Source organism: Piliocolobus tephrosceles, chromosome 11 (genome assembly GCF_002776525.5).
Source record: "Piliocolobus tephrosceles isolate RC106 chromosome 11, ASM277652v3, whole genome shotgun sequence".
Taxonomy (NCBI): Eukaryota; Metazoa; Chordata; class Mammalia; order Primates; family Cercopithecidae; genus Piliocolobus; species Piliocolobus tephrosceles.
In genome coordinates this window covers 19,238,125-19,258,219 of record NC_045444.1, presented here as the reverse complement: position 1 = coordinate 19,258,219, position 20,095 = coordinate 19,238,125, and the positions used below count along the sequence as shown (strand labels likewise).

The window sequence follows — 20,095 nt, the reverse complement described above, 5'->3', positions numbered from 1 at the left end:
GTCAATGTTCAGTACATTATTTATTAAGTCACTGGACATTGCAGAATGGTGATATTCTAACACACTTTCTTCATTTGATAGCTGGCATGCCTCATTGCCGGGTGCGGTGGCTCTTGCCTGTAATCCCAGCACTTTTGGAGGCCGAGGTGGGTGAATCACGAGGTCAGGAGATTGAGACCATCCTGGCTAACATGGTGAAACCCCGTCTTTACTAAAAATACAAAAACAAAATTACCTGGGCATAGTGGCAGGCGCCTATAGTCTCAGCTACTCGGGAGGCTGAGGCAGGAGAATGGCGTGAACCCGGGAGGCGGAGCTTGCAGTGAGCGGAGATCACGCCACTGCACTCCAGCCTGAGGACTCCATATTAAAAAAAAAAAAAAAATAGTTGGCATGCCTCTAAGAGAAAACCTCCTCATCATTTATTATTTGGACATTCGCTGGTTCAGTTTGTTTAAGAAAGGCAGGATAAATTTTTTCCTTCTCATTTACTAATTTTCAATGTAATAAGTTGTTTCGTCAGCAACTTACAATGGTGTCCAGTGCTCTTTATTTTCAAAGTTGGCAAGTTTAAGTCCTTCAACTTTGTTCTTTTTCAAGGTTGTTTTGGCTATTCTTTCACTTGCATTTTTATATAAATTTCTGTATCAGCTTGTCAATTTCAGCAAATAAGTCAGCTGGAATTTTGATAGAAATTGCATTGAATCTGTAGATTAACTTGGGGAGTTTGGCATCTTTATAATAGTAAGTTTTCAAATTCATGAACAGTAATTAATGTCTTTACATTTATTTAATTTAAATAGAAATCCTACAGTGTTGTGTAGCTTTCAGGGTATAAGTCTTACATTTTAAAAATCAGGTTGAGGGCCCGACGCAGTGGCTCACACCTGTAATCCCAGCACTTTGGGAGGCCGAGGTGGACGGGTCACCTGAGATCAGGAGTTCAAGACCAGCCCAGCCAACATGGTGAAACCCATCTCTCTACTTAAAATATAAAAATTAGTTGGGCGTGGTGGTGCATGCCTGTAATCTCAGCTGCTCAGGAGGCTGAGACAGGAGAATCGCTTGGACCCAGGAGGCAGAGGTTGCAGTGAACTGAGAACGCACCACTGCACTGCAGTCTGGGTAACAAAGCAAGACTCCATCTCAAAAAAACAAAAAAAAGAAAAAATCAAGGTGAGGAAAGACCCTTTCTAATTCTAGTTTACTGTGTATTTGTGGGTTTTTATTTTTAACTCATTTTTTTTCAATCAATTTTATTTATAATCCTTATTAATCATCAAATTGTCCCTCCTTTGACAAATGGGACCATCTCCAATTACTTTGTAATTTACATTCTACTCTTTTCATGATGATACCTTTATTTCACTTTCAGAGCACTTTGATAGTTCAGTATTTAGTGAGCAAGTTTGTGTTCTATTTATCTAGGCTGTTCTTTGTCAATTCTGTTTGTAATTTGTCATCATCATTTCACTCTGAGTAATTTCAGTTTTTCAGTGTATCCTCCTATAACTTCCACACTCCATTATTTCCCTCTGGTGTGTTAACAATTAGATTGGTTCCCCTTTCTAAAAATCTTATCTAGTCTATAATACTCTTCTTGGATGATACAACCAGAACTAAACATTCTGTTACATTTGCAGGGCACTATTATTTCATATAAGAACAGAGTGTCCTAAACTTTCCCCCATTTCTGTCATGTGTCAAAGTGTTTCATTGTGAAACTCATGTGGTGGGAAAGCAAAATATTACAACCATTTTGGAAAACAGTTTGATAATTTGTTTATAATTTTTTATAAAGTTAAACTTACAAGACCTGCAAAACACTAATGAAAAATAAAAGAAGACCCGAAATGAATGGAGTGGTATACCATGTTCGTGGACAAGGAGACTAAAACAAAAGAAACTTTTTTTTTTTTTTTTGAGACAGAGTTTTGCTCTTGTTGCCCAGGCTGGAGTGTAGTGGCACAATCTTGGCTCACTGCAACCTCTGCCTCCCAGGTTCAAACAATTCTTATGTCTCAGCCTCCCAAGTAGCTGGGATTACAAGTGCCCACCACCCTCACAGCTAATTTTTGTATTTTTAGTAGAGATGGGGTTTTGCCATGTTAGCCAGGCTGGTCTTGCACTCCTGACCTCAGGTGATCCACCTGCCTCAACCTCCCAAAGTGCTGGGATTACAGGCGTGAGCCACCGCACCTGGCCAAAAAAAAAATTTTTTTAAGAGACAGGATCTTCTGCAACCTGGGTGACAGAACAAGACTCCGTCAAAAAAAAAAAAGAGAGACAGGATCTTGCTCAGTCACCCAAGCTGAAGTGCAGTAGCACAATCATAGCTTACTGTAGCCTCAACCTCCTGGGCTCAAGCAGTCCTCCTGTCTCAGCCTCCCAAGTAGTGAGGACTACAGGAGCACGACACCATGCTCGGCTAATTGTTTTTCATTTTTTACAGAGATTGGGTCTTGCTATGTTGTTGCCCAGGCTGGTCCTGAGGTCCTGGCCTCCAGCAGTTCTCCCACCTTGACCTCCCAAAGTGTTGGGATTACAGGCATGAGCCACTGTGCCTGACCTCAATATTTTTTAAATGGCAGTTTTCCTCAAATTGTTCTGTAGATTCTGTGCAATAACAATCAAACCCGAGTAAGATTTTTGTAGAAATTGACATTTTAAATCTAAAATTGATATGCAAAGGCAAAAGATAGGCAAAGGAACTTCAAAAAAGAAGAAAAGAATAAGAGTCACACTATTTTTCCTTACAGTCATCAATCAGGAGACACATGTAAATTACTGGAACATATAGAATCTAGAAATAGACCCATATATGTGATCAACATATAAAATCTAGAAATAGACCCATATATGTGATCAATTGATTTTTGATAATATGCAAGACAGTTCACTGGAGAGAAGCTAGTCTTTTCAACACACGCGCTTGGAACAATTGGACATCCATATGTGAAAAGAAGAAGAAACCCAAACTATATCTTACACAATAGGCAAAATTTAATGATAAATGGATTGTATATTTGGGACTTTGGGTTAGGCAAGGATTTTTTTAGAAGGGCACAAACTTCATGAACCATAAAAGACAAAAATGATGAATTTCACCTCATCAGAACTTAAAATGTCTCTCCCCAACTCTGTTAAGAGGCGAATAGACAAGCCATAAACTTGGAGAGAAATTTGTAAACTACATATTTGATAAAGGAATATATAAATTTATAAGTACACAAAAGGAATTTTTAAAATAATATATTAAAAATTCTCAGCTGGGCAGGGTGGCTCACGCCTGTAATCCCAGCACTTTGGGAGGCAAGGTGGGCGGATCACCTGAGGTCAGGAGTTTGAGACCAGCCTGGCCAACATGGCAAAACCCCATGTCTACTAAAAAAAAATACAAATATTAGCCAGACATGGTGGCACATGCCTGTAGTCCTAGCTACTCAGGAGGCTGAGGCAGGAGAATAGGTTGAACCTGGCAGGCAGAGGTTGCAGTGAACTGAGATCGTGCCACTGCCCTCCAGTTTGGGTGACAGAGTGAGACTCTGTCTCAAAAAAAAATTCCCAAAGCTCAGTAACAAGAAACCAAAATAATTGATTTTAAAAAAGGTTAAAAGATTTAGAAAGACACTTGACCTAAGGTGATATACAAAAGTCAATAAGCACATGAAAAGATGCCCAAGACCGTAGTCGTCAGAGAAATGCAAGTTAAAATCACAGTGAGGTACCAGTACACATGCATTAGAATGATGGCAAGGTTACTGAACAACTGGAACTTTCTGCTGGGAATTACATTGCTTACATTGCTGCTGGGAAGGCAAAATGTTCAACCACTTTGGAAACATTTTGGCATACACTGACCATACAAATCAGAAATCCTACTGATCCTACTGCTCGGTATTTAGTAAAGATAAATGAAAACATATGTTCACTCAGAAATCTGTATGCAACTGTTTATAGTAGCTGTATTTATAATCACCTAAAACTGGAATAATCCAAATGTCCTTCAACTACAGTGATTGCAGAAATTGTGATATAGCCATACAATGGAATGTATTACTTAACAATAAAAAGCAACGAACTATTAATATACCCAATAACATATATAACTTTCAAATGCAATATGCTAAGTGAAAGAAATAAGATTTAAAAGGCTACTTACTGTATAATTCTATTTATATTATATAACATTCCGGAATGTGCAGAACTACTAGGGCAAAAAACGAATTAATGGTTGCCAGGAGCCAGGGATGAGAGGAAAGGATTACTACAAGAGGCACAAGAGAACCTAACTTTAAAAAATCAGAGGGTGATTTCCAAAGTCAAAAGTTAACTCTGTATGTGTATGTGTGTGTGTTCATGAACACAGATAAGCATACATGTTCTGGCCATAAACTTCCTGTTTCATCATTGTAAGCTAATGTTAAATGCTACTAGGAAATGCCTCTTTTTAAATTGTATATGATCAAAAGTAGATTAAAAGGCATATGTTAATTCTTTCAATTTAGAAAGGGATAAATGAATTTTTACTTACTTTGTAAAACTGAATGAGAAAATAATTATTCTAACCTCAAAAGAAGGTTCCCGTTTCATAATGTCTTTAGAGACGTTTACAATTTTTTGGTGGTTGTTGCTAATTTTAGTTTGTTAGGAATTAAGTATCCTTTTGTTTTAAACCTACCCCCAAAGCATACTGTTTATACTTTTTTTTTTTTTTTTTTGAGACAGAGTCTCGCTTTGTCGCCCAGGCTGGAATGCGGTGGCGCCATCTCGGCTCACTGCAAGCTCCGCCTCCCGGGTTCACGCCATTCTCCTGCCTCAGCCTCCAAGTAGCTGGGACTACAGGCGCCTGCCACCATGCCCGGCTAATTTTTTGTATTTTTAGCAGAGACAGGGTTTCACCGTGTTAGCCAGGATGGTCTCGATCTCCTGACCTCGTGATCCACCCGCCTCGGCCTCCCAAAGTGCTGGGATTACAGGCATGAGCCACCACACCCGGCTCATACTGCTTATACTTTGTCCTTAAAAATATTTTTCTTACTCATTTACACCTTTTCTCTTTCTTCTATGCACTTTACCTCTTTGATAATGCATTTACAAATTTGTTTTATAATTTTCTTTCCTTGCCATAAAACTATGGACCTTAATCTTTAGAATCTTTCACTTTTAGCTGGGCCTGGTGGCATGTGCCTGTAGTCCCAGCTATTTGGTGGCTGAAGCAGGATAATCACTTGGGCCCAGGAGATCAAGGCTACAGTGCACTATGGTTGTGCCTGTGAATGGCCACTGTATTCTAGCCTGTGCAACATAGTGAGAGCCCATCTGTTGGGGGGAAGAAAAAAGAATCACTCACTTTTTAGGCCATTTCAGGACCCTAGGAGGGAGTTTTGGCAGTTTTCACAGGATCATATGTACCTATCAAATTTATACAAGTAGACACTTTTAATATATTAAAAGATCTCTTTCAGCACAACTTCCTCTTCTCATATTTTTCCTTGTGTTTTGTGATCGTGGAGTTATCACCAAGCGTTGTTGGGATCAGGCTAAGAAGAAATTATATTAGGGGTATGTTTGGTTTTGATTTAGTGGGCTATATTTATGTATTTAGTTAGGTTATTGCTAGCCAACCTAGTATAGGAATGGCTTCCAGAAATAATCCTGGTACTGGGTAAGTGGACATATTGCAGTGCGAACGTGTCTTATGGTGCCAGATGCTGGGAACGTGTGAGTACTGGACGAGAAGCAAGGTTGAAATGTAGAGAGCCAGAGGATAATCTGCGAATAATTCTTTCAATTCTTACAGCCTATATTTGACAGAAATTTGATAGAGGTTTTTTTTTCAAATTTGATTATAATTAGAAATATATTTACACACAGAGTATGACAGTAAATTATGAACTTGAAATAAACTTTAAAAAATTATCATTAGTAAACAACAAAATTCGATCATCCATGCTTGAGTAAAGACTGAAGTGTCCTATTTCTCAAATATTACAACATTATTGTCACCTGAAGAGGCAGTCAAAGCGTAAGCAGTGAACAATGGTGAAAAAACATTATAGATGTGGTAAGTGGTTAATTAATTTAGAAAGTGTTATTTTTCTGGATTTAGGAACATCTGTAAGCATTTATACATTTTTTGTTTTGTGTAATTTGTGTTTTTTTCATTATAGACTCAGATTTGTACTTAATTTTTTATTTGTAATTCTGTATAAGTAACAAAAGTGTCTAACTCTAAAAAGGGCTCATTGTATCTTTACTGGCCAATTCTGTCAGTCAAGTTGTGCCTATGCCTGCTGGGCACTTGCCAGTCTCCTCAACTCTGTATACACCCCATTTTAAAGCATTGTTTTTTAGCATACTGCCAATGCATGAATTATATTCATGTTACTATTCTAAGCATTATGTATATTTTAAAACTTACATGAAAGAGAAGCTAATTTAGAAACCTGAGATAAGAATACAATATATAGAGAAAGTTCCTTCTGCCCCTCAGTGGGTTGACTTGAACGTCTCTGGAGTCTACCCATCCCCACACTTTGGAGACCAATGCTGTGAAGTGGGAGCTATTGAAGGTATTTTTTTTTTTAAGGTTCTTTTTACTTCATTGAATTTTGATTACAAAAGCATTATTTGCTTATTCTAAACTTTCAGATAGACAAAGTGAAAACAAAATGAGGTTACAAGACCCCAGTTTTCAAGTAATCTTTTCAGTCTCTACCACTATGACCCCGAAGGTATGCAGTGTATCATATCTTGATGTGTATTCTTCTGGAACTGCTTCCACTATTATACAGACATACATATATACACACATCTACACACATGCATAATCCTTCATACCAAACATATTACTCTGAGAACTTCCATTTTTAATTTAACATATATCCTCGACATTCATCTTACCCCTTACATAAAGATCTAAATGATTCTTAGGAAGAGTTGCTTAATAGTCCATAGTTGGCATGCCCCACATTTTATTCAACCATCCCCCAAACAGTGGATCTTCCCATTTTATATATGTAGGAATTGAGAATTAAGAAAAATAAAGGGCCGGGCACGGTGGCTCAAGCCTGTAATCCCAGCACTTTGGGAGGCCGAGACAGGCGGATCACGAGGTCAGGAGATCGAGACCATCCTGGCTAACACGGTGAAGACCATCCTGGCTAACACGGTGAAACCCCGTCTCTACTAAAAAAAAATACAAAAATCCAGCCGGGCGAGGTGGCGGGCGCCTGTAGTCCCAGCTACTCAGGAGGCTGAGGCAGGAGAATGGCGGGAACCCGGGAGGCGGAGCTTGCAGTGAGCTGAGATCCGGCCACTGCACTCCAGCTTGGGTGATAGAGCGAGACTCCGTCTCAACAACAACAACAACAAAAAAAAAAAAAAAGAAAAAAAGAAAAATAAAGGCCAAAACCTAAAGTTAGGAATGTTACCTAGTCCCAGAATCTCCTGCTTTTGTGTAGCTGCCCCCAGCACACACACACACACACACACACACACACACACACATACACACAAAATAGTGTGTAAATAGCATAGGAAAATAATCCCAAGAAATATATTTAATATAATTTTTATATTATTAGGTAAAAGTTGGCTTTTAGTAAAGCAAGACTTGGCCGGGCGCGGTGGCTCAAGCCTGTAATCCCAGCACTTTGGGAGGCTGAGACGGGCGGATCGTGAGGTCAGCAGATCGAGACCATCCTGGCTAATAACACGGTGAAACCCCGTCTCTACTAAAAAAATACAAAAAAACTAGCCGGGCGAGGTGGCGGGCGCCTGTAGTCCCAGCTACTCAGGAGGCTGAGGCAGGAGAAAGGCGTGAACCCGGGAGGCAGAGCGTGCAGTGAGCTGAGATCCGGCCACTGCACTCCAGCCTGGGCGACAGAGCCAGATTCCGTCTCAAAAAAAAAAAAAAAAAAAAAAAGTAAAGCAAGACTTTGGAGTCAGACTGCCCAACTTCAAATCTCAGCACCACTATTACCATCCATGAGATGTTGGGCAAATTCTTCAAATTCAGCAAATCTAAAGAGACTAGGGGTTTACAGGTGGCACCTCTTCTAGTCCTCCCTAATCCCTCTTACTTCCCCTTTGCACCCCAAACATGAGGCTGGGGTTTTGGGAAATGTGGTGGTGTTACCAGTCTTTAGAACAAATGCCACCACTAGCATTCCAAGCTGTAGATGAAAGAGATGTGGGTGGGGAGAGTGGGTAACAAGAAATAATTCCTCTGAACCATGGTTCATACTAGGCATATGGCTTAGGATCAACCAGTGGCATAAGACCCAGGAGGCAACTAGCAAAAACTTATCTCAATAGTGTACCCTCTCCTGGAGCAGTAAGGAAACCTCATTGTTACAGACCGGGTCCTGACATTATGACACCCTGAAAATAGATTGCTCAGACTTCAAAACAGATTTGCATTTTGGGAGTACAATTATTGGTACTCTGCAGGAGGCAAGTGTGGCTTATGTGGTCAGCCTGTTTGAAGACACTTGTATGTTGTCTTTGCCAGCATGTAGCAGTCATACCAAAAGACCTCCAGCTAGCATACTGTACACCTGTACAATGTCTCATGTAAGTGGAGAGTGTGCTTAAGAATCTGTTTTAATGGCAAACACTGCATTTTCAACAAAACAAAACAAAAAACACCACCTACCAACTTCTTCCCAATATTGATAGTTCTGAATGTTAGATTTTTTTTTTGTAACCATGTGATCAAAATATACCTAAGTGTATGAATGGAAAAATAGGTGCAGAATAGGTGTTGGCAAGTATTTTCCCATTTTTATTAGTGTGTGAATTTTTAATATAAATATGGGGACATAATACATTAAAGGAAGTCAAAATATTTTAATGAACAAGTTTCAGCAATTTAATTTATAACAATTATAAGTAAATCCATTAACATTTTTATATAGTGACAGCACTTAGATTTTTTAAACAAGTAAATTTATTTTTGATGACAACTAAATGTTATGTATATAATTTTATCATACAGTAGTTTCCACTCATTCACTATAGTTATGTAATTGACTCTACATGCAAGTATATCTTTTTTTTTCTTTTTTTGAGATGGAGTCTCACTCTGTTGCCAGGCTAGAGTGCAGTGGTGCGATCTCGGCTCACTGCAACCGCTGCTTCCTGGGTTCAAGCAATTCTTCTGCCTCAGCCTCCTGAGTAGCTGGGACTACAGGCGCACACCACCACGCCTGGCTAAATTTTGTATTTTTAGTAGAGACGAGGTTTCACTGTGTTGGCCAGGATGCTCTCGATCTCTTGACCTCGTGATCTGCCCGGCTCGGCCTCCCAAACTGCTGGGATTATAGGCGTGAGCCACCACTCCCGGCTACAAGTATATCTTTTTTAATATTGTGTGTATTGTTTATGTTTAATATTTATTTTTTAAAAAGCTAATAAATAGGCCGGGTACGGTGGCTCAAGCCTGTAATCCCAGCACTTTGGGAGGCCGAGACGGGTGGATCATGAGGTCAGCAGATCAAGACCATCCTGGCTAATAACACAGTGAAACCCCGTCTCTACTAAAAAAAAATACAAAAAACTAGCCGGGCGAGGTGGCAGGCACCTGTAGTCCCAGCTACTCGGGAGGCTGAGGCAGGAGAATGGCGTGAACCCGGGAGGCGGAGCTTGCAGTGAGCTGAGATCCGGCCACTGCACTCCAGCCTGGGCGGCAAAGCAAGACTGTGTCTCAAAAAAAAAAAAAAAAAAAAACTAATAAATAAAAATGAGTTTCACATTTCTCAAATTGACACCTATTTATGCTAAAATGCACCCAGTATTTTTTATCCAGTAAAATGGATAGTTACTTAAATTATTAATATTAGTAATCATAATCCAACCTAACAGGAATTTTTTATTTGTTAATTATTCTCTAACAGCTGTTTTCAATAGTGGGTAGTATGGACCCCTAAGAGATGATTGGGAATTTTATGGGGTGGTATTTTGGTTGTCACATTGATAGGGATATGTTATTGGATCAATTGTCCTAACGTGTAAGTTCAATTGATCCACTAGATTTCAACCCTTCTCTTAACATTTGTTCACAGTACTTGGCACTTCGGGCTTCTGATTTTCTCAAAAGTCTAAAGAGTAACTTGTCTTTTGCAAGCAGTTTAAGTTATCACTTCCTTTCTTTTGCCAAGTCAGTTACCACTTGTCTGTCTGCATTATGCCTTCTCAATATTTCTTCAAATCACTTATTCTCTGATGTCTCCTCTCTCATTCTGTCTTTCATAGTAGTTTTGTGTTCTTTTATTTTATCCCTTTGCTGTCAATCCAGCAAAGGGTTGGAAAGGAAGAAGTATTTCAAAGGAAGAAGAGACCATTGTGTAATCAATCTGCTATGCTTTAACAGCTCTATTGGAGATAATATCTCCTCCTAGAGGGCACAGAAAATGTTCTGGGTGGTTTTGGTTATTATAATGACTGGCTGATGCACTGGCAGTTCATGACTACTTTATAGAGAGATCTGCTAAACACCACCATGTGTGAGCCCACCCAAAATGCCAATGACACCCCCATTTACAAACAGTGACCTAGTGCGATTCAGAGTCATCAGTTCATCACAGCCTTGTATTAACTCAGTGTAAACAGTATGCTTAGACACTAACATCTTCTCTAGTTTAGAGTAGTGTCAAATCTTATTCATTACTGTTTTTCAGGCTGAGCTTTTTGAAAGTAATGTTCATTCAGAAATAACAATGAAAACAGTGTCATGGCTCCTTATTAAAAGGAAGAACACATTGGATAAATTGTTTTCTTAACTCCAGCATTCAATTTTGCTACATGTTTTGTCTTCATTTTAACAGATATTTTGGTAAAAGACCTCAGTGGGATTGTAGAGGGGCATCAAATCTTAATGAACTTCACCAGCTATTAAGTGACATAATGATTAGAAGATTAAAGACTGAAGTTTTAACCCAGCTACCCCCTAAAGTCAGACAGCGTATTCCATTTGATCTTCCATCAGCAGCAGCCAAGGTGAGAACCCTTGCTTGACTGAAAGTCTAACTTTAAATAATTTTGAATTATACTATTAAAGATTATACATATTTCATATTTCACAGAAGGAAAGGTTTGCTTTCTTAAAATAGGTTTAATTAATAGAACCTATAAATTGGTTTTGTATTTCAGCAAGAAAGCAGGAAGAATTCAATTTTATTCATCAGATACTTAAAACGTAAAGTAACCTAGTGGTTTAAGAAAAAAAGTATTTTTGCTGAAAAAAGAACTTCAATTGCAACAGAGATGTAGTATTAAGAATTCTAAATATCAGCCAGGCACAGTGGCTCATGCCTGTAATCCCAGCACTTTGGGAGGCTGAGGCGGATGGATCACCTGAGGTATTAGTTTGAGACCAGCTGGCCAACATGGTGAAAACTCGACTCTACTAAAAATACAAAAATTAGTTGGGTGTGGTGGCGCGTGCCCATAATCCCAGCTGCTCAGGAGGCTGAGGCATGAGAATCAGCTTGAACCCAGGATGCAGAGGTTGCAGTGAGCCAAGATCATGCCATGGCACTTCAGCCTGGGCAACAGAGTGAGACTCCATCTCAAAAAAAAAAAGAATTCTAAATAGAAGATGTGAAACCCAATAATTAGCGAGGGAAATTGGGTTCCTTGCTCTAGAATTTCTTTTTTTTTTTTTAATTAATTAATTAATTTATTTTTTTAATTATACTTTAAGTTCTAGGGTACATAAGCATAACGTGCAGGTTTGTTACATATGTATATCTGTGCCATGTTGGTGTGCTGTACCCATCAACTCGTCTAGAATTTCTTTTTAAAGTATGAATAACTGTCTTCTAGAATAACTTCATGCAGCCCTATTCCTGAAATTCTAAAACTCTGTGATCATGTTTAAGATGTGAAATTCAGTATATCAGAAAACCAGTTTAATAATCCTTACCTAATCCTTATCCATGTTTATTTTTAGGGAATGCAGTGTTTGAAATTTCTGCAAATCTGAAAATGACTTTATTAACAGTTTTTCATTGTTATCTTGAAAGCGTATGAGCATTTTGTAAACATTGAGCAATGTTACTTCTAAAATAAGAACAATCTGATTTTCTTATCTATTATTTTAGCATTAGAAAGAAGAAATAAAATGGAATCAACATGATTATATTATATTTCTACTTAATATTAATTTTATTTAATATTCTCCATCTTTATTTAAATCAAACCACATCTTTTTACAAAAGTACTTAGCTGCCATATAGATTTTTACTACTCTGCTTTCTTATGTTTCTTATGTCCACTTTACAGAATGCATCTTCTTGAGAAGTTATAGGCCAGGGCGCGGTGGCTTACGCCTGTAGTCCCAGCACTTTGGGAGGCCGAGGCGGGCAGATCACCTGAGGTTGGGAGTTTGAGACCAGCCTGAGCAATATGGAGAAACCCTGTCTCTACTAAAACTACAAAATTAGCTGGGTGTGGTGGCTCATGCCTGTAATCCCAGCTACTGGGGAGGCTGAGGCAGGAGAATCACTTGAACCCAGGAGGTGGAGGTTGCAGTGAGCCGAGATTGCACGACTGCACTCCAACCTGGGCAACAAGAGCGAGACTCTGTCTCACATACAAAAAAAAAGAGAAGAAATTATAATTGTTTGATTATGCTGTTAGCAAAGGGCTTGTTTTCACCCACTCATTGGTTTCTATAATTTTGAAAATGTGACTGACCTACCTCTACGTTGATGTTTTTAAATGAACATGTTGGAATCTTTGAGAATTTTCTTTTTATATCTTTCTATAGAGAAAAGGAAAAAAAGTAGGACATGATATATGATTGCATTAATTTGTTCTGTTCATTATGCTATATTCCTAAACAATGTTATTTTTTCCCACATAGGAATTGAATACCAGCTTTGAAGAGTGGGAAAAAATAATGAGAACTCCAAATTCAGGTGCCATGGAGACAGTCATGGGGTTGATAACTCGCATGTTTAAACAAACTGCTATTGCCAAGGTACTCTTTGCTGGGCCATCATATATTTGTCTTCATACAAATTATTCAGTGTATTTTACTGTGTTTAACTAAGCAAGTTATTTATATATTGCAGAATTTCTTTGCTGTTGTTTAACTCTTTTTTTTTTTTTTTGAGTTGGGAGCCTCATTGTGTCACCCTGGCTGGAGTGCACTGGCATGATCTTGGCTCACTGCAGTCTCCACCTCCCAAATTCAAGCCATTCTCCTGCCTCAGTCTCCCAAGTAGTTGGGACTACAGGCGTATGCCAACATGCCCAGCCTGTTTAACTCTTATTTATGGAAAAATTCAGCCATATTCAAAGTAAATAGTAATGCTGTATCCAACCGTACATTTATCTTTTCCAATATACAGGTATATTTTGATGCAAGAGGATACTATACATTATACTTTCTCATTTAAATTTTATATATATATATATTTTTTTTTCATCTTTTTCTTTCTTTTTTTTTTCTAAGACAGAGCCTCACTCTGTTGCCCAGGCTGGAGTGCAGTGGCTCGATCTCAGCTCACTGCAACCTCTACCTCCCAGGTTCAAGCAATTCTTCTGCCTCAGCCTCCCAAGTAGCTGGGATTCCAGGCATGCTCCTCCACACCTGGCAAATTTTTTTTTAATACTTTTAGCAGAGATGGGGTCCATCATGTTGGCCAGGCTGGTCTTGAACTCCCGACCTCAAGTGATCCGCCCACCTTGGCTTCTTAAACTACTGGGATTACAGGTATGAGCCATTGTGCCCGACCTATATTCATCTTTATTATTAGTATTCCCATGGTTTTACTACATTATTACTGCAAATAATCTTTTTTTTTTTTGTCAGTCATCTTTCTTTGATATTCCATGTTCAGTGCCCTACAGAGGTAATTTTGCTCACTTTTTGTTTGTCTAAAAGTGAAAAATATAGGATTTTAGAATTTAGTAAAATTAGTATAACTGTCAAGTAAACTTATCATATATTTGTGGTAGTTGTTGTTTTTACCACCATGGTAGAACCTGTAAATACTGATGAGTGTCACCCCTCTTGATTCTGAGATTTTTTTGTAACATAATTTTTTAAGATGAGGATTGTTGAGGTATGTTTACATAAAGTGAAATTTATCCTTTTAAAATGTACAGTTGGGCCAGATGTGGTAGTGTGCATGTAGTCCTAGTTACTTGGGAGGCTGAGGAGGGAGGATCGCTTAGCTCAGAAGATCTGAGCTACCGTGAGCTATGATTATGCCACTGCACTCCAGCTTTGGCAACAGAGCAAGACTCTGTCTCTAAATTAAAATAAAATAAAACAAAATGCAATACAATACAATACAAGACAATAAAAATAGGTGGTTGGATGAGGCTTGGCAAATGTGTATGGTTAGGTAACCACCAGTACCATGAAGATAGAGATATTTCTGTCATGCCAAAAAGTTCTCTCATGTACCTTCGTAGCATTTCCCCTCCACCCATCCCTATACCTTGACAATCATAGATATGCTTTCTGTCACTATAGTTTTACATTTTCCAGAATGTCACAAAAATGGAACAATAGCATGTAGCCTTGTGTCTGGCTTCTTTCACTTAGCATAAAACTTTTGAGATTGATTCAGTTTGTTGTATATGTTATGACTTTTTCCTTTTTATTGCTTTCCTTACATCCTCCAAAGTATGGGAACAAAACTTTAGAAAAATGTTTTTTGAGAGATAGAGTCTTGCTCTGTCACCCAGGCTGAAGTGTAGTGGCACAATCATAGCTCACTGCAGTTTCGAACACCTGGGCTCTAGGGATCCTTCTGCCTCAGCCTCCCAAAGCACTGGGATTATAGGTGTCAGCTACCTCATCTGGCCCCTAAAATTGTTTTTTTTTTTTTATTCCTTCACCAATTAATGGACATTTGGAATATTTCTGTTTTAGACTATTGTAAGTAAAAGTGATATAAACATTCATGTACAGGCCTTTATATAGTCATATATTTTCATTTTCCTTGAGTAAATACCTGGAAGTAGAACTGGTGAATCATAAGAAAAATATAGATTCCACTTTATAAAAAAAACTGCCAAATTGTTTTTCAAAGTAGCTATATTGTTTTGCATTTCTACTGACATTATATGAGAGTTCCATTCAATATCTTTGTCAGCACTGGGTATTGCCATCTTTTTAATTTTAGCCATTCTTGTGGGCATGTAGTCGCATCTCATTGTGCTTTTAATTTTTCTTTTCCCGATGACTGATGGTGTTGACCATGTTTTTCGGTGCCTTTTGTCTATTCATTTTCTTTTGTGAAGTATCTGTTCATATTGAGTCCATATTTATATGGGGTAATAAGAACTCTTTATTTATTTTGGAAACAAGTTCTCTAATATACATATCTTTTACAAATATGTCCTCCAAGTCTATGGATTTGATTTCTATTTTATTAACATTGTCTTTCAGAGAACACAAGTTTAAAATTTGGAACCAACCTAGTATATCAATTTTTTTCTTTTTTTTTTTTTTTTTTTGTATTTTGAGTCCTAAGAAATTTTTGCCCAAGTTCAGAAAGATACTCTCTTATATTTTCTTCCAAAAGCGCCATAGCTTTAGGTTATCAGTCATGTGCTACTTAATCAAATTTCAGTCAACAAAACAGCACATATACAACGCTGGTCTCATAAGATTATAATAGAGCATATATAGAAACAATAAATGGCAGTTAACGTTGCATTGCAGATCAAGTAGAAGTAATAATTGGTATTCAGTAATGGTGCTAGGTCCTTTGGTTTTTCATATGAGAAAAATATATAAATAAAAATATATATACCATTTAGGTTTGTGTAAGTACACTCTGTGATGTTCTCACAATGACATTACCTAACAATGCATTTCTGAGAACATACCCCATAGCTAAGTGATAGATGACTTAGATGTAGATCTATAAACTATTATTTTGTAGCATATAATTCTTTTATGCTACAAAAATAAAAAATCAGAACCTCTACCTTTATTTTGTAGCATATTATATGCTACATATAATACTACATATAATATGTATAATATGTATACTACATATTATGTGCTACATATAATATGCTATAAAATAAAGGCAGATGTTTCGATTTTTTTGGTTTTGTTTTGATTTGTCGTTTTACATATGGATTTTCAATTTCAAGTGACTGTTACAACACTCATTAGAACACAAAAGACTATTTTGCCCTCCTTAAATTTCCTTGGCACCTTCATCAAAAATAAATTGGCAATATATGTGTAGGTCTGTTTCTGAACTCTATTCTCATTTATTGGTCTATTCATCAGCTTTATATACAATGACTTGATTACTATAGCTTTATAATAGGTCTTGAAGGCCAGGTGCAGTGGCTCACGCCTATAATCCCAGCACTTTGGGAGGCCGAGGCAGGTGGATCACTTGAGGTCAGGAGTTTGAGACCAGTCTGACTAACATGGCAAAACCCCATCTCTACTAAAAATACAAAAATTAGCTGGGCATGGTGGTGCACACTTGTAATCCCAGCTACTTGGGAGGCTGAGACAGGAGAATCGCTTGAACCCAGGAGTCAGAGATTGCAGTGAGCCAAGATCATGACACTGCACTCCAACCTGGGCAACAGAGCCAGACTCCATCTCAAAAATATAAATAAGCCTTGAAATTATATATTGTTTACCTTACTGTATTCCTTTTCAATATTGTTTTGCCTTTTGTAGGTCCTTTGCTTTTCTATATGAATTTTAGAATCAGCATTTTAAGTGTATACAATTTTGTTGGAATTGTGTTGGATCTGTTGACTAATTTGGAAGAATTTACTTCTGAATAATATTTAGTCTTCTAGTCCCTGAAAAGAGTATCGTTCACCTTTAATTTATCCCCACAACGTTCTCTAGTTTTTTGAATACATTCTGTTAGATTTATCCATAGGTATTTTGTGTCCTTTTATGCTCCTGTAAATGGCATTTTTTAATGTAAATTTCCAAGTCTCTGTTGCTAAGTATAGAATTATTATTGATTTTCATATAACCTTTTATTCTATGACCTTGCTGAACTCCTTGTATTAGTTCTTGTGGATTTTTGGTTAATTCTAGAAGATAGAGGATCATTTTGTCTGCACATAAAGATTTTTATTTCTTCCTTGTAATATGTATGCCTTTTATTTATTTGTTTTGCCTGTTACATTGAAGGAAGACTAGTACAATTTTGGATAGAAATGATAGGACTGAACCGCCTTACCTTGTAGCCAGTCTTAGGGGGAAGGCATTTAGTCTTTCACCATTAAATATGATGTTATTGTGGCCGGGCGCGGTGGCTCATGCCTGTAATCCCAGCACTTTGGGAGGCTGAGGCGGGCAGATCATAAGGTCAGGAGATCGCGACCATCTTGGCTGACACGGTGAAACCCCATCTCTACTAAAAAATACAAAAAATTAGCCGGGCATGGTGGCGGGCGCCTGTAAACCCAGCCACACGGGAGGCTGAGGCAGGAGTATGGCGTGAACCCGGGAGGCGGAGCTTGCAGTGAGCCGACATCGTGCCACTGCACTCCAGCCTGGGCAACAGAGCAAGACTTGTCTCAAAAAATGATAATAATAAAAATAACAAATGATATTATTGCTAAGATTTTCATAGATGACTTTTCTTATGTAGAGGAAACTTCCTTCTTTTTCTGGTTTGTTTAAAGAAGAGATGGAACATATGAACTTTTTTTATTTGGTAGAGAAGGGGAAAAGAGGTGGTTATTATAAAACTGGATATGAAGAAAATAGCTGAAGTTCTAACACTACTGTAAGTGAAAGAACTAGGCTTTTATGAATGTTCACCCAGGCCTGGTGGCTCACATCTGTAATCCCAGCACTTTGGGAAGCCGAGGTGGGAGGGTCCCTTCAGCTTAGGAGTTCAACATAAGGCTGGGTAACTAACAGAGGAAGACCTTGTCTCTATTCTATAAAAAACAAACAAAGAAAAAGATAAAACAAACAAAAAAAGAACAAAATTTTTTCAGAAACAAAATTTAAAGAAGGAAAGTTCACAATAAAAGGGGTTCTGACACAGGGGAGTTTATACCCTCTCACAAGCTTTATTTCCACTGGCATCTAGCAGGTGCTAGCTGGGAGTCCTGAGAACATATCTGTTAGAGAAGCACAAGTTCAAAACTGCCTATTTTCAATACCCCTTTCTTACACTAAACAAAAGCCTTAAGCCATTGTGGAAGAGGCAGAGTACCCCCTCCTCCAGCTTCAAAGCCTAGTCCATGACAGACTGCTTCTGGTGGTGCGATAGGGACAAATGCTGCCTACCCCTGGGGAGTGGGCAGGAAACCCTCTTGGACTCAGGACCCTGCACTGATATAAGGCACTGATATATCTGTTACTGCCAGGGGAGAGGCACAGACCTCTTTAGCACCACCTGCGGTTACAAGACATAGTTTTGTTAGTGGTGAGGGGCAGGAACACCAAGAAAGTCCCACCCCCAAGGCTCAGCTGCAGCAAAAAATTTGTCTTATGCTGAGTTGGTACCAGGAGACTCAAAAGGTCCTCCAACCCCCACTAAGAACTTAACACTGAGAAACCTTCAAGATCAGTCTACCACTGGGAAAGAGAAGATACCCCTCTATAATACAGGCGTGCAGGACTACTGAAAGCTGAGTGTGTGGCAGGAACACTTAGCAAAACCCTTGACACACAGTATTACAAGGCAGAAGTATCCCATTGCTGGGGGAATTTGAGGTTCATGGTGCTCCAGAGGTAAATGTAACAAGAGAACCTAAACAGAACTCAGTGCTGACTATATTCACTCAGTCCCCTCCCCCACCATGTTATGACCACAAAGGAAGAAGCATGCTCAATTCTGGATGTAACTATTGTTTTCTCAGTCTGTACTATCCTTCTACACATAACTCCTAGTATTCAATAGAAATTGCAAAATAACAAAAAAGACATCTAAAAAAACAACCATTGCCAAGAGATAAAGCAACTGATAAAGCCAGATGCAGAAATGACCCACATTGTAGAACTATTAGACAAGGGCTTTAAAATAGCTCTGAATAATATGTTAAAGAAAAGATAAACAACATGCATGAAAAGATGGAGAATTTTAGAATTAGTATGAAAATTATAAGACAGTAAAATGGAAGTGCTAGAAATAGAAAACACAGTATCAGTTATAAGCCAATAGTAGAGATAAAATGTAATCATAAAAAATCTGGCCGGGTGTGGTGGCTCACACCTGTAATCCTAGTGCTTCAGGAAGCTGAGGCAGGCAGATTGCTCAAGCCCAGGAATTGGAGACCAGACTGAGCAACAAGGCAAAAACCCATCTCTACTGAAAATACAAAAATTAGCTGAGTGTGGTGGTACATGTCTGTGGTACCACTACTCAGGAGGCTGAGGTGGGAGAATCGCTTGAGCCCAGGAGACAGAAGTTGCAATGAGCTGTGATCATGCCACTGCACTCTAGCCTGGACAACAGAGTGAGTGAGACCCTGTCTCAAAAATTAAAAAATAAATAAAATAAAATAAAATTCATTCATTAAAACATTTGGCCAGCACAGTGGCTCACGCCTATAATGCCAGCAGTTTGAGAGGTTGAGGTGGGAGGATTACTTGAGGCCAGGAGTTAAGAGACCAGCCTGGCCAACATGGTGAAACCCCATCTCTACTAATAAATACAAAATCAGCTGGGCCCAGTGACTGATAGCTGTAACGCCAGCAGTTTTGGAGGCCAAGATGGGAGGATCATCTGAGGTCAGGAGTTCGAGACCAGCCTGACCAACTTGGCAAAACCCATCTCTACAAGAAATACAAGCAATTAGCCAGGTGTGGTGGTGCTTGCTTATAATCACAGCTACTCGGGAGGCTGAGGCAGGAGAATTGCTTGAACCCAGGAAGCGGATGTTGCAGTGAGCCAAGATTGTGCCACTGCATTCCAGCCTGGGTGACAGAGTAAGACTCTGTCTTAAAAAAAAAAAAAAAAAAAAAGACCAGGTGCAGTGGCTCACGCCTGTAATCCCAGCACTTTGGGAGGTCAAGACGGGCAGATCACAAGATCAGGAGATCAAGACCATCCTGGCTAACACGGTGAAACCCTGTCGCCACTAAAAATGCAAAAAAAAAAAAAAAAAAAAA

General features: G+C 38.6%; 1 protein-coding gene across 2 annotated transcripts in view; it reads left to right on the top strand.

Annotated features, from left to right (window-relative positions):
- Positions 1-20,095, top strand: part of ZRANB3 (zinc finger RANBP2-type containing 3) — a 319,153-nt gene that overhangs the window by 200,088 nt on the left and 98,970 nt on the right. For both annotated transcript variants that reach the window (XM_023193763.1, XM_023193764.1), the window contains 2 exons: positions 10,833-11,004; positions 12,875-12,991. In XM_023193763.1, coding sequence (XP_023049531.1) covers positions 10,833-11,004; positions 12,875-12,991 — 289 coding nt within the window. The remainder of the gene's footprint in view (positions 1-10,832; positions 11,005-12,874; positions 12,992-20,095) is intronic.